The sequence below is a fragment of the Bipolaris oryzae genome (assembly GCF_000523455.1).
Source record: "Bipolaris oryzae ATCC 44560 unplaced genomic scaffold scaffold_14, whole genome shotgun sequence".
In the NCBI taxonomy this organism is placed as follows: domain Eukaryota; kingdom Fungi; phylum Ascomycota; class Dothideomycetes; order Pleosporales; family Pleosporaceae; genus Bipolaris; species Bipolaris oryzae.
The window spans coordinates 87,469-101,800 of record NW_006911290.1 but is presented as its reverse complement, the minus strand read 5'-3'; the positions used below and the strand labels follow the sequence as shown (position 1 = coordinate 101,800).

The 14,332-nt window shown below is 49.8% G+C and overlaps 5 protein-coding genes across 5 annotated transcripts; 3 read left to right on the top strand and 2 right to left on the bottom strand.

The window, feature by feature from the left end:
* Positions 1 to 395: 395 nt before the first annotated feature.
* COCMIDRAFT_1830 (uncharacterized protein) lies at positions 396 to 2,887 on the top strand (the record flags this gene model as incomplete). The annotated part of the gene is made up of 7 exons (XM_007685858.1): positions 396 to 461; positions 584 to 684; positions 814 to 1,259; positions 1,309 to 1,631; positions 1,681 to 2,088; positions 2,144 to 2,388; positions 2,437 to 2,887. 7 exons carry the CDS (start codon positions 396 to 398, stop codon positions 2,885 to 2,887), a joined length of 2,040 nt encoding a protein of 679 aa, XP_007684048.1.
* Positions 2,888 to 3,621: 734 nt separating this feature from the next.
* Positions 3,622 to 4,771, top strand: COCMIDRAFT_33218 (uncharacterized protein; the record flags this gene model as incomplete). Its single annotated transcript, XM_007685889.1, has 5 exons — positions 3,622 to 3,756; positions 3,836 to 4,076; positions 4,175 to 4,291; positions 4,374 to 4,564; positions 4,694 to 4,771. 5 exons carry the CDS (start codon positions 3,622 to 3,624, stop codon positions 4,769 to 4,771), a joined length of 762 nt encoding a protein of 253 aa, XP_007684079.1.
* Positions 4,772 to 5,955: 1,184 nt separating this feature from the next.
* COCMIDRAFT_1828 (uncharacterized protein) lies at positions 5,956 to 7,275 on the top strand (the record flags this gene model as incomplete). The annotated part of the gene is made up of 2 exons (XM_007685857.1): positions 5,956 to 6,549; positions 7,264 to 7,275. The coding sequence occupies 2 exons, from the start codon at positions 5,956 to 5,958 to the stop codon at positions 7,273 to 7,275; spliced, it is 606 nt and encodes a 201-aa protein (XP_007684047.1).
* Positions 7,276 to 7,780: 505 nt separating this feature from the next.
* COCMIDRAFT_84868 (uncharacterized protein) lies at positions 7,781 to 9,161 on the bottom strand (the record flags this gene model as incomplete). The annotated part of the gene is made up of 3 exons (XM_007685921.1): positions 7,781 to 8,532; positions 8,661 to 8,959; positions 9,010 to 9,161. The coding sequence occupies 3 exons, from the start codon at positions 9,159 to 9,161 to the stop codon at positions 7,781 to 7,783; spliced, it is 1,203 nt and encodes a 400-aa protein (XP_007684111.1).
* A 1,126-nt stretch (positions 9,162 to 10,287) lies between these two features.
* Positions 10,288 to 12,138, bottom strand: COCMIDRAFT_22946 (uncharacterized protein; the record flags this gene model as incomplete). Its single annotated transcript, XM_007685868.1, has 1 exon — positions 10,288 to 12,138. The coding sequence occupies one exon, from the start codon at positions 12,136 to 12,138 to the stop codon at positions 10,288 to 10,290; it is 1,851 nt and encodes a 616-aa protein (XP_007684058.1).
* Between the last annotated feature and the right edge of the window lie 2,194 nt (positions 12,139 to 14,332).

The following is a 14,332-nucleotide window of genomic DNA, read 5'->3' as shown; positions in this document are numbered from 1 at the left end:
ACCACGGCACCACCTCGCAATGCCAACTCCCAATCCAGCACTCTTTCCTGTCTGCTTTGGGCAACGATGCAACGCCTGACGTGTGTGCTGACAGGAGAAATTGCAAGGCCCATACAAAAGACGCTTTCCTGACACATGGACATGGCACTAGCCCCCAAATCATCTAATGAAGCTATGATAGAGTTTGAGCCTGCTGACAAGGCCACGCCCAAATTGTGAAGCAGCAACGCGTCGTTTGAGGCTGCAAGGGTCGTGCCTGCCACTTCGGCCCTCGGAGCGGCTTCTCTCCGGTTAATTTGCCAAGACCACCGAGTTCAAACACTCTGCACACCCCAAGTAGTCACTGTGGCTGGACTCTTCCCAGAATTTACATACGTCGAGAAACAGCTTACTTAATGCCGGAAGAGAACTGGGTTGCTCACGGGGGTGTTCCCGCGTGCGATTTGTGCCATTCCCGAAAGGTACCTCCACTCTCTCCACCATCCCCTTGTAGTCGCCGGGTGACCGTGGCTTTAACCAAATTTCGCTGGCCAACCGTCTCGGAACTTGTCTGTATCCTGCATCCGACACTGACTGCCACCAGGTCAAATGTGACCGCAAAGAGCCATGTGCAAACTGCGTAGCGGCCAAGGCCGAATGCTTGCGGAACAGGCACAAGCGTGTTCCCCGACCCAAGGTCCGAACGTAAGTACCCCGCGCTCATTCTAGTACACCGCGTCTGGCAAGAGCAGCAGTGGCAACACCAAGCTTTGCGCTTGCCCCACTGTGGAGGCTTTTGTCAAGTCCTCGTGCTCACGTCTAACAATTGTACAGCGATGATAAAATACAGGCGCTTGTACAGAGACTCTCCTCTCTAGAACACTCCCTACATGGCGCTCATCGCAGTCCTCCCAATCCAATGCAGGAGCCTGATATGACAAACGCCTCTGTCAAGCCAAGCACTGAAGCAACACCCGATCGACCACCAAAAAGGAAACGTACAACTAGCTCTCAAGAAGTATCATTGCCTCCAACCACGCCAGAAGTTGATTCGACTTCGCAAACAGCAAACGAAGCTCGATTACACATTACCAAAGAGCTATCTACCAATGGCTTGCTATCAGGACACCAACGCTCGGTCCTGGAGACTGCCATGTCCTTTGTTGATCAATTGTCACATGCGCCTGCACAAAACTTGACAGACCGCAGTACTTTTGACAAGTCGATGCACATTTCCACAGACCTTTCCCAGCGCGAAATTGTCAATGTCATTCTCGGAAGTATGTTCACCTGCCTCGCGGTTGACTAGCAGGCTGACAGCCACTTTAGATGAGTTCAAGGCACGGAGTGAAGCCGCCGTTCGCCATCATACTATCGATCACCTACCGGCCAAGGCCATTGAGAGAATCGCTCTTGCTCTAATGGCAGGCGCTGCCGATGACAAAACCTTGAATCTCTACAAGGTTATCGTGCATTTCCAAGCAGCTGCCGTCATGTATGCTAGCCAGTTGCAAGCTCCCAAAAGCGCTGCAGTGCAAAAGCAAATTCAGCAGATGGAATACGATCACATAGTAGCCGCACTGACCGCCTTGGACAACATAAGCTTCATGACATCACCCTCGCTTCTTCTAGTGCAGGCCTTGGTGACAGGAGTAAGTCAACTGACCCTGTCAATATTACTCTGTAGCTCATCATATACAGGCGATCATGATGCAAATCATAGGCAACCCAGTACAGTGCTGGGAGCTCACAGCTCACGCATCACAAACAATTGTAGCCCTCGGATACCACAATATTGACAAGACGGTGCCAGAGACTGACGAGGAGCGCGAGATCTACGCCGTAGTTGCTCAATGTGCAGAGCTTGACAGTACCATGAGTCTGTTGCTTCTTCGACCGAGGTCACTTCCCAAATTTCAAATCAAAATTCACGACCAGCTGCGAGCAGACCCTTCGAATCCAATGAGTGTTCTAGAGTTGCTCTCTGTACAAGACAAAATTCTAGACTTATCCCTCCCTCAGCGCACCAAACGATCGCCGGGTGCTATGAAAGAAGAGGTAGCCCAGTTAAGAACTCAGATGAAAGACATATATATTCTGATGGAGAAGGTAACCTACCCGGTCTGTAATTACGATTGGTGCGAAAATACTAATTGCTGCGTAGGAGCGTCAATTGCACCTCCTGGACAGTAGGACCGACGCTCTTATCCACTACAAAAGCATGGAGTTCAAGTACTTCTCCATCTTGACGTCTGTTCACAGGTTGAGCCCCACTGTCACGACGAACTATCTGGAGCGAGAAGAGTGTCTTCAGAGTGCACGGAAGGCGCTCGAATGTGTCAAGATGATCGAACAGCTCGCAAGGACCCTGGATCATTTCATTGAAGGCTTTGACCCATATCTATCATGGTAAGATATAGTGTCTGGGTCTACGTATGGCTTGCTTACATTATATAGGACTTTGTTTTCACATCCTCTGTGTCCGTTCTTTGTCGTCTTCTGTAACGTAGTTGGAACCTCTGATCCTCGCGACTTTCAGCTTCTCGAGGATGTCATCGATTGCATCTCGTCACTCGTTACAGAGAACAAATACGTCAACCGTTTGCATCGGCTCTGCGCAACACTGCTCGGTCTTTGCAAGCCCCTGGTAGGGAGCCCAAGCGCACAAAACCAAATGCAACAACCGACCTCGGATCCCACCACGTCTTTGGCGCCATATCCTACGTCAATGCCTCACAACCATGGCCCTGATATGTTGTCCAGTAGTGATGGCGATACAAACAATGGGATGATGAATTCTTCCTGGAACGATAACATGATGTGGCAGTTGTTCCAGTCGCAGCCATCGCTGGATTGGTTCAACGCTGATATCCTTGATCCCGCTTGGGATATTGGTCAACCTAGTTGAGTAAAGGCAGTAGAGGTTGGGTTGCTACTTTGATTTTTGGTGTCTTCTCCAGCGTATAGATCGGTATGTGGCGGGCTATTGTTGTAAGGATTATAGGTTTAGACATTCATGCATGTGATGTACATTTTTCGTATTTCATGGTAAATATGACATTATCCGTTTTGTTATTCAACACATGCAAGATAAAATATGTTTTGAGAATGATTTCGGACTACAACGGTGATGCCAATTAAGGTGCGAAATGCGATACCACCTTTTTCAAGCCTAGACATAGCCCACTCAAAAAAAGTATTCATTTTGGATTTTTGCCCTCCGCACATTGCAGCTATCCCGTAGTTCTCTCCAATTTCAAAAGACTAGCCCACATGATCTGCAAAAGCCTCGCTTCCTTCTCCGAGGAACATCCCTCCCGCAAAAGCCATATAGTGCAAGCCTCACTACCCCGCTTTAGGGTGGCGGCGCGTTGGGGACTCCGGCCGCCCCACCACCCTCCAATGCTTATGTGTACGTACCCACGTACCTACCTTCCCGTGCAGTCCCGAAATTCGGCCAGTCAACAAACCTAAAAAAAGAGGCCATGACTTGACAAGACCTGTCAAAAGCCAGACACTTGTATCTCTACATCTGCTGGTTTTCTTACTACTCCAAGAAGCTTGAAATTTGTGTAGTACGTACTACTTTTCTTCTCATTAGAAAGGAAATACCAAAGCAAGAGTGAAACATACAAGATCAAGATGGCTACTACTACTACCGCCTCGACACCCGCATCCCGCGACCCCACCGCCGACGAAGCCCTCGCGCTGTTCAAAGGGATTGAAGAAAAGTTTCCAGCCAAGACACTTGGAGATGATAAGTGGTATCTTCTCGCTGTACGTCTCATCCATCCCTCTTCATTCCCTTCCCCCCCACGAACAAACTCTCATTAACATCCGCATGTATGAAATGTAGCTCTCAGTCATAGTCAGCGGCGGCCAACCCAACTTCGTACCTTTACTCTACAAACACTTGATTGCGCGGCCCGAGTATCAGAGTTCAGAGGAGCGACAGAAGTTACTCCGGCGCATGCGCGAGGTACTGTTTAAACTGGTGATTATCGTCGGTGTGTGTAGGCCGCTTGAGGCGGTGTTGGATCTTGATGCTGCAGTGGAGAAGGAGGAGGATAGGGATTTTACGTTTACGCGGTATGATAGTCCCCTTCTTCTCTCCTTGATTTCTTTTGAACCTTTTGAGATGCTGTATTGGAAAAAGGTTAGAATGTTTACTGATATCGAGGTGATGAGCACAGAGAGGGCTGGCAATGCGACGAAGCGAATTTGCAGCGCGGCGAAGCATGGTTGGGGAAGCTGTACAAGCATAATCTTCAGGGCAAGATTATTAACACTTTTGATGCTAATAAGGATTTTTGTAAGACCCCCCTCTCTCCTTCTGCTCTAACTTTAAGGTAAAGAAAGAGAAGTCTTGAGAATGCTGACATGAAGGTCCCCAGATTGGCTTACGAAAAATATTACATACGGCCTCTTTCTGTCTGATCACAACGTCCTGAACGATATCGAGACGGAGATTACCGTCCTAACGGGAATTGTGATGCAGAATCTTCCGCGTGAATCGGCGTGGCATCTGCGGGGCTTGCGGCGGATTGGGGTGGCAAAGGAGGATGTTGAGGTTATTCGGGAGTGTGTAAGTCTGAATTTCTTCCTTCGTCTTTGTTCCTCCGCTTCCCTGCTCGAAAGATTACTTGGAAAAGAAAATGACTCTTGGGGCTTGGATTTCTTTGAGATAGTGACTGAGCTGACCAAATCGACACAGTGCGAGCTTGCAGCGAAGTTTTGTGGCATTAGTTTGCACAAGGTGCCAAGGGTGGAGGATATTGAGCATGAGGTGTAGAAGATTGGATTCTGGGGCTTCTCAAGTATCCCCTATCGGATTTACCCCAGAATCTTCTTGATAGGGATTAGAAATGTGGGATGGGATTGTGGTTAACTGCCTTTCTTTTGCCATTACCTATATGCATAGATCCTAGCGTGGTGACCATAGTGCTCCTTCGACAATTCACTTTTCTCTCGTGTATCGCGCTGGTGCGTCGGTACTCCTCTTGGGAGTTGTTCCAAATATGCGCGCTCGATCGGGGATATTGGCGTAATTCCAATCTCATACAGACGGAGGCAAAGGCAAAGACAGACACGGCGGCCGTGCTGGTAGCACTGGAGGTGACGGAGGTGACGGAGGTGGAAGGGTTGGTGTTGGCGGAGGAGGCGGAAAAACTGGCGGAAATGATGGTGATGTACCAGGCGGAAAAGGAGGCGGTGGCGGTAGAAGAGGAACAAGTCGAGAAATCGATGCGTAAAATGGTCGTTCAACTAGTCGAGCGTGATTGGGCGCAGTGCGCCGTTGCCGCGAGAGCTTGATCAAACCCATGATTCGACCGTGAATAAATGCGAAATGAAGAGGAATGTTGGTGTGGGGCGTTTCGTGTCGCATCGCATGCGTGATATTTAGGTCTATTTTTTCACACTCCTGGATGTCACATAGGTGTACTGCTACTGGTTGCTTGGAGTATTTAACCGTGGTTGTGCAGGTGAGACAGTAGTGGCTAGGGGCGCTGGAAACAGCTTGACTATTTGATATTAGCATGAAATGGGACTGCTTTGATTGGTAGCAAGTTAGTTTGTTCTGGTTGTATACAAGAGGAGAAACGTTCGTGTAGATGAATCAAATCTTTAGCGCTGTCTTCCCTGGTTGACAATTGGCGGTCCGAATTCTCATATTGCCACAACAAATACGAGTGAGAGTTCCTTCACCTTGAATAGGCAGTAGCTCCTTCCCTTCTCTTTTTGCTCGTATTCAAGTCTCACCTGCAGCGCTAGCACTCAGGTTCAACGCCTCTCACTATCTTCCAATACGAGATACTCGAAGCTCAATCAGTTTCCTTATACTCTATATTTTCAACCACTGCAAACATCTACAACAGCTGGAGCCACCAGTGAGTCGCCTTCAACATTTCCTATCTAAACACCTCTTTCACTTACCAACAACTGCTTCAAGACGGCTGAGTTGCTACCAAACGAACCATGGCAACGCTCCCTGGCTCCTCCGAGACTGAGGCGTCACCTGTAGCTCATGGAGCGCCAACCACTTTTCACGACTGGCCTCAGCTTTCTAATGAGCTCAAACTTGAGGTTTTGTCGTATTTGCTCACCTTTTCTGTAGGCATTGATATTTACCGGGGGACTCCTTCTTACGACTCCCGTATGGAAGATTCACACCAGAAGCGCTTAGACGATCACCTCTTTCCTCTGATTGCAACCAGAAATAGCAACTTAGCCCATCTTGCGCAAGAAGCCTACTACAAGCATAACATCTTCATATTACACTTCATGTTTGATTTCGATAACATCACCTACTGGCCAAAGGCTTCTTGTGCCAAAAAGATCCGGCACGTGATGATTTACCTAGGATTATACACTGGTTCTACTTTGGAAGAGCTTTTGCTTGATTGTCAGGGAGCAGCCCTGTTCCGACCTACTAAAAACCTCGGAACCGATGCTATTACCTGTCCTAAAGGAAAGGCTGAGGCTACAAGAATTGCCGAAACCATACAAGACCATCAGGAAACATATCCACTTTTCAACAATTTACAGACTCTTTTCATCGATGCCTCCATAGTATGTGACGATTTCCACAGTTTGGAGGAAAATGTGCCGGAATGTAAATGTTGCTCTTGTCCGCGAGATTTCGAATCTTTAGGCAAAGTGATAGGCGGACTTGAGCTTGTGCTACAGGCTAAAAAGGTTGTCGCAACGACGCAAGCTACGTGTCTATGTAGTACGACAAGTTGCCATGAACATAATCGCATCATCAATGACCTTGCCGAGAGAGCAACAAAAAGGTAAGGCACCATGCCATGAGCGTCAGATAACAAAAGCGGGAATCATAACAGTCGAGCTACCGGCAGAGGGCGAGAAGGGAAATCAAATTCGTGCGACTGCGCACACAGCAAGGGCGGTTGTTTTGATACAACACTGAAGGTGGACATTACGATTTACTTCTCAGGAAGGAATATTGAGCAGAACAAGAAGGAAACTCCATGGCGAAATGAAGGACATGTATAAGCAAATGGTACCTTATCACGGCAGCGAGAACAAAAGGGTGAACTGATACCCCATGTACAAAGCCATCAGGAACCACCCATCCCCCAGCAGGGGGGTTCATTTAGCCTAACCTGCATTACCTTTAGTCAAGTACCAATATACGTATAAACTTCCAAGACCGCTAGAGCAACTCACTAGCGATTCATCTTGGCAACAATCTCACTACCCATGTACCTGTTATTTCCCCCTGTTGTTCGTGCCCATGTCCATGCTACTAACAGTAAGTAGTCGGAAAGATAAGGTAAACATGTTCCCTGCTACTACTAGCCCAACTCTAGACACTTCTAAACCCACATCTTTGTTACACACCATCCAAACCGTGAGTCACATAAACAGCACAAGCACACGATCACACTTTTTTTTATCCTTAGTACTCTCAACATTGCAATATACCCAATTGACTTTGATTTCATACATATTATGCAATCCCAGCACTTTAACTCCCCCCCCGAAAAGAAAAAGAAGGAAAAGCCGTCAGAACCAACCTCCCGAAAACAAAAAACGTACATACATGCAAAACAAAGAGAGATGAAAACTGTAATAAGTCTGCCACTCTCCCGTTCCTTCTATAAATATATATATGCTCATCAGAAAAAACCGCCACATTCGCTTTCCCTTTTGCAAAAAAAGAAGAATAAGCATATATCATATACCCAGGGTAAAACGTTGATGTAGAAAGAGGAAGGAACAAGTACTAGCAAAGAAGAATAAGAAGGAGAAAAATGGCAGAGATTTAAAAAAAAAACTACCATCCCTCATCCTTCTGATTCTTGCCCTTGCCCTTCCTCGCAGCTTCCTTCTCCGCATCCGTCATTTCAATCAGCTCGGCGCCCTCGAGCCTGTATCCCTTGGCATCGACGATATGTTCATTCGACGATGCCAAATATGTCTCGTGCAGTCTCGGTAGGAAATACTGCATAACGTTATCGGCAAGACTCTTCGCGACAAGGCCCTTGTCGACCCAGAAATGTCGGACGAAAACGCCCTTGCAGCCACCTCTCTTCTCTGCTTCAGGCGCACCGTTAGCCTCGACGCAAGGCAAGACGCGGATATCGTCTGGACGATCATAGTCGTAGCGGAGGTAGTTTCCAAAGGCCGCTTGTTCGTGGGCCCAGCCCTTTTTCCACTTGGCGCAGCCCTTGTAGCGGGACTCCGAGGGGCACTCGGCCCATGCCTTGTACATTTCCTGGGTGCGCTTGCTCTGGCGCGCAATGACGAAGCCAGTATTGAGGTAGCGGTTGCCCTTTGAGTCGTAGTTTTGGGGCTCGTTGGGGTCGATGGACATCATGGCGAGGGTGTCGTCAGTCATGTTCCAGTAGTTTAGGAGCCATTCGAGGGGAAGGTGCGGGTAGTGGAACATGACGTCCGAGTCCATGAAGACAATGTATTCGTGCGTCTTGAGGGCTTCTTTCATCATGGGTACCTTGACCCAGGTGCCCCAACGGTCTTCGTAGTCGGGTGCGCGGATAAACTTGTAGTCGTAACCGTGTATTTGAGCTGTTGAAATGTTAGCGCGGGTGTTCAATTCATATCAAAAGGCGGGGGTATGGTCTTTTCAGGCATTGCTTAGATTGCGCCGTGCCATGGATCCATTGGCGCCCCACATCCGTCACCGGAATACATACCAAACATGTAGTGACCCAGCATGCCGGCGGAAAGTGACCGCATGCCCTTCCACTTCAAGTGCTTGTTCATAAGCTGACCCTCTTCTGTCAAGGGCCTACTGTCAATATCCAAAATTAGGACCTTCTTCCCCAGCTTGCTTGTAAATCTCGGTTTTCCGGGCAACCGGTATACATCTCCATCTTCATCTGTGAACTCTGGAGCATCAATTGGGTGTAATACGGGGCCATAGAGGGCTTTTATTATCGTCGCCATGGTTAGGTCGTCTTGAGGAAGGGTTACATTTTGGGTATGCGGATATCTAGATAATGTCAGCTGGGTCGAGACTACCACGATAGAAGCGATTCTTACGGTGAAGAAGAAAGACCAGCAGGTATGTATGAGGAGGGAGTGCTGTAGTAAATGAATGCCAGCACCATTGGTACCATGGCGACGAGCAAGACACGACGCCACCGACCTTGCGGCCCCATGTTTGCCAACGATTGGTACGAGTAATCACTCATGATTGACTCTAATTGTTCGGATTTTGATAGAATAGGTGGACATGCAGCGCCTCAGGGCACGTAGAGGCCCGGTTTGGTGGTGCTGTCTCGACTCCAGCACCAGCAGGTGTCGCAATCGTCTCTCTTCAGCGTCCAGATACACACGAGGGGCGTACGCGATGTGTGCGCCACGAGGCGAACTCCGGCAATATTCGGATGACTGCGGGGAATTCGAGTCGACAGAGGGTAGGATACAACAGCCTAGGTTGCGCAAACCGACCAGGAACGGAAAACGGCAGCGCTAGGGCAAAAGGAATAAAACAGGAATAAAACAGGGCGGTAGATGGCGAGGTAAGAGCTATGGAGGGGTGGCGAGACGCAACAAATCGAGTGCGGAAGCTAGCAAAGGAAGACGAAAGGAGCGTAAGAAAGTTGTTGGTAGTCGTGTTTCCAAAGGAGAAGTGCGTGTCAGACCGGAGTGGTTTGTATCCTTGTTATGCAGCACGACGACTAGTTCCCAGACGGGCCTAGCGCAGGTGAATCGGGGATAGCTGCCGGCACGGAAAGGGCTGAAACGCCAGGAAGCGGCGATGCTGGCAGTTGTCGATCCAAGGCGAGAATTCACAGGTACGAGTGCAGATAGTATGTAAGTATGGCCTCTGGGCAGACTGCTGAGCATTGTCGTGCTCCTCTATCAGCTCTCTGAGCTCGGCTGATGCCATCTGCCCTGCTCAAGACCCCTTTTCATTTACGAGGTTGTGCCATTTCAAATAAACCTGCTAGCTAAAGTCTAACAAGCGCCTCCCGTAATCGTGAGTACACGCAAGCCGCCGCTCGTACCCAGCTCAAATGGGGGCATACCATTGGCGCTAAGTCTACATCCCACTTAACCCCGTGCCCCTCCAGCACTACTGCTACGTACCTTTTCCCCCTAAAGCGCCTAGTCGGTACAGCCTACCACGCCACGCGTGGCTACAATCTGCTTACTGTGGCACTGCGTATAATATGGCGCAGTCATGTACGGCGGCCAATTGCGCGGTACATGTTCCCTAAGCATGCCATCCTGGTCGAGGGGTCCGTCAGCTCCGCAGCCTTCTGGTTAGTGTCTACTATACATAGACTCTGAGTAATGCCGACCCAGACCCTCTCATCCGTCCAGCAAGCGCAACAATTCATAGTCCTTTGCGATACCAGGGCTGCTCTTTGCACAGCTCTGAATCAGTGCCATCATGATCCCTACCCATTCTCGCCATCCCTCAGGTAACGTGTCTCGCAACTTGGCGTCGGGAGACAGCGCTACGGCGTGAAACAGCAGAACCTGCCCAAAACACTGGCAGCACCACCCAAACTTTATGGGCAGAGCCGTTAACATCTGTGTACACAGACCCATGGTTGTCGGCCAATACATGCCGCCTCGAAGGCCCTTGCGCACTTCATCGTACTCGGACTCGTTGGTATATGCAGGCGCATGCAATGCTTTGTAGAGAAAAGGCCGCCCAATGTGCAACTTTGCGACCAGGTAGCGACTGCGCAGCATAGCCTTCGCAATAACATGCGCAGGGCTGGCCGAGTCGCTCGAATCGTCACTGTCAGAGAACTGAAGTGTTGGCGGAAGATTTTCCCGCCATTGCTCGAGTTGGTGATGCATTTCTGATGTCAGACTGGCACTGGGGTAGCCTTCCTTCTCCGCAAACGTATACAGGCTCTGCTTCACCCGAGTGAGAATGATGCGATGCGCGGCTTGGGCAAGGAAATGAAAGTTGAACAGAGAATCATCTTCGTCGCTGAGCAGTCCTGAAATCAACGTCTTAGGCCGTGGACATTGTGTAAACTTTGGCAACGGTATGTCTGACTCGTAGTCCAACAGCCCACTATGGGGCAGTAGATCCAGCTCCTGTGTAATCACTGTCTCGTACATCAAGGTGCACCAGAAGAGCCTCGAGAGCATGTCCCCCTCCCACGTCTCATAATCGATTGTTGATGTGCGTTTGAGAATGCTCGCACAACACAAGGCAGCTCTGTTCACGGTAGTCCAGGAATCCAAGGGTCGCAGGATTTGGGCATAGTAAAGCGTCGATAGCATGTAAAACTGGCCAGCCTGGAGATCAGTCTGACACATGAGAAACCCAAAGCGCTTCCGGGCTTCATTGAAGAACTTGAGGCCAGGAGGTTCGTCAATAATAAGCTCGTACCACTCGGGAGGGACAAAGCCTCGCCCAGCCGCAGAGTGCCGGGAAGGAAGACTAAAGTCGCCTTCTTCATGCGCCTTGACGGCTAAGCATCCTAACGCTAGTACAACAAGTACCAGCGCCGTCTCGATTTCATAACCGAATTCGTTATCCATCGCTATACCCAATGTGCTCGAGAAGAAGTGGTACTTGTCTAGTATAGGCGTATTGCGATGGAATACCGCAAAGTATGCATCTGCGAGACCTTTTACCGCCGACTGCGGGAGACTCATCAACCAACTATCGGGGCTAGTGTTGTACGGATGGCTAATGTCCATTGGCAGCGGCAATCTATGGTTCTCGATATCAACAATGTAGTCTTCGGGAAGCTCCTTGCGTGCGGAGATAAACACATCGGGAAGGATCTGTTGAACAGCAGGCCATAAGGCAACCCGATGCTGACTGAAGGAGAGATCCACGGCACCTTGTGCTTCTGGGAGTGCAAAAGGGCTCTTGGCTGGCGTTCCAACAACCTGTGGGGACATTGCAATGTCATGTATGCTCAGCCTGTTGCGATGCAAACTATTTGAAGGCGCGGCTGTAGCATAGCTGCCAGGGCTGGGCTGAGAGAAAGTGGCATAAGGCGAGTGATGGTCCGGGATGGGTCCTGCAGGGGAGAGCGGCAATGTAACTGCAGCCTTGGGTGCATTGATGGCTGTAGTGAGATCTTCAATCTTGGATTCAAGCCTTCGGATAGCGTTTATAGCTACCGCCATGGACTGGTCCTTCTTTGTTGCTCGCGGTGCTTGGTAAGTGCACTCGAGATTCATGGTCCTGCAGTAGCCACATCTTGGTCGGTCTTCGTCGCATCGAGTCTTTCTTGACCTACATACGTCGCAGGCCTATCTACGTCAGTTGCGCGTTCACGTGATCAATTCACAGCTCAGCTTACCAGAGTGGCCATAAAAGAGCGCGCCTTTTTCAGCGATGACGCATCGCCGTCCTCATGGCTGGCGCTGCCTTCGCCATCGTATGATGCTTGCCGCTCCAGAGACTCTGCATGCGAAGCAGATATACTGGCATGAGGCCTCTTGGTCATAGCATCACAGGGCAAGATCTAGAAACAATGTGCATGCAAAGCGGTGAATTTTAGTTGGAGCGATGTGAAGTGATTGTCCGCAGCTATGGGCGGACAACGGCAATGGGGGTGACTAGGACTACTAGCGTGCGTGCATGGGCCACTCCAAAGCCATGTTATTTCCTTGCCAGCCTCCTCCCTCCCTTGTGTTTACTCTCCTCTCACCACAAACCTCTCCGCCTGCCGCCCGTAGTCGAACCTCTAACCTTGCCGCGCTACTAACCCACGTGCACTTTAGATATAGCTTGTTCTCGTGAATCCCAACTAATATATCTTGTAGATTCGCGTTCAGCACTGTCGTGGGTAACTGCATTCCCGTGCATGCCCATATTGAACAGAGAACCGTTCCTCTGTTGAACCTCTCATTGCCCTTGCCTGTATATCGCCCATAAACATGTGCCCTAGTACATGTTGAACTTTTGCTCGCCCAAAAACCTCCTCTCTGAATTCCCAATGTGGCGGCAGTCGACTGCAAACGCCCGTATTGTTGACGCTACCCTGGGTTCTCTGCGACCCTGTCAGCTCTGGATTTAAGGAGTGTAGAACAAGAAAGGGCCCGCCCAAGGGCTTCTCTGGATCCTCATATGCCTTTCAAATCCTGGATTCCTTACTCGATCAATGCCACGGGGGTTGGTCGTCTCGCTTTGTTGCCTCTCATTTAGCCGTTGATATGATACCGATGATATTTCGTCGTTATGATCAATTGTTAATTGTGACAAGCTCTTGAGTTTCTTCCAGAGATCCTCGGATGAGCTTGTTTACGTTGTACCCAGTTTTCTGCAAACCATGGCACCCCCTTGCCGGGTTGTTCAGACATGGCGCGTGGCGATTGAGGAAGCGGACAGTATCTTATCCTGGCCATCCATTGCGTTTCCTGTAACTCCTTTGACAGCCTGAATCTGTCACTGGCCAAGTTCAGCATATCCTGGTTCTGAGATGGACATCTTCGGACCCCGCCTGACGAGTTTGCCCAGCATCCGGCACAACCTTGTGCGATATCAATCTCAATTATGCCAGTACTCGTATCGGTGTATCAGGTGTATCGTGTCGGTCAATTTCACCTCTGGTCGAATGCCGTTGCATGCATGAGTGGCTGCGCTCCGTCGGCTCAGAATTTCGATTTGTCGGCGTGGTTGCGGGCAGCGGCCCTTCGCCAATAAACTCTCCGTCTTCGTGGCTCCGTAAGACTGGATTCTCAATTTTCCTGTCAAGAATTCAGCTTATTTCAGAGGAGATTACTTTGACACCCAATGCCGTAAGTGTCTTTGTTGATGGATGATGTTGTGGCCGGGGACGAGTCGACTTAGCGCGCCAAAAACTACTGCCTACACACGGGACTCTCACAGGCCTTACTATCTGGAGACGTGCTACGATCAGAGTATTTCAGCAAGAGTGAGGATAGATATTTTCTTGAACTCTTGGGTATCTTGTCCACACTGGCTCAGCCAAGGACAAGATATCTGCTCTACGACTCTGTTCGTACCATTGGGGCACGGCTCACAAAGCGCAGCAAGCAAGTACTCGACATTTTCACTTGCGGCCCAGGGACTCCCCGCATCCCCCGAATCCACTAGTCCTCAGTCTGCAGTGGATCCTCCCCACAAACGGTGACCCCCTGTCTGACGAGTCTTGCTCCTGTCCAGTCACCGTTTCTTCTGTTTACAAGGGGGATCATTGCAGGCAGCTCACCATCAGACCAAGGACAGTCACTGCCAGCATGCCTTCGGTGATCTTGTTGTAGCCAGTAGGGGGTCACAGAAGGATTCGTGTCAGTTCTACAGAGACATATGCCACGGGCCAGAGCTGCCAAGACAGTGAAGTGACGCACACGGAGCTGCACAAACCAGCCTGAAGCGAGTGTGAGAGTCAAAGTTTGACAGGGACCT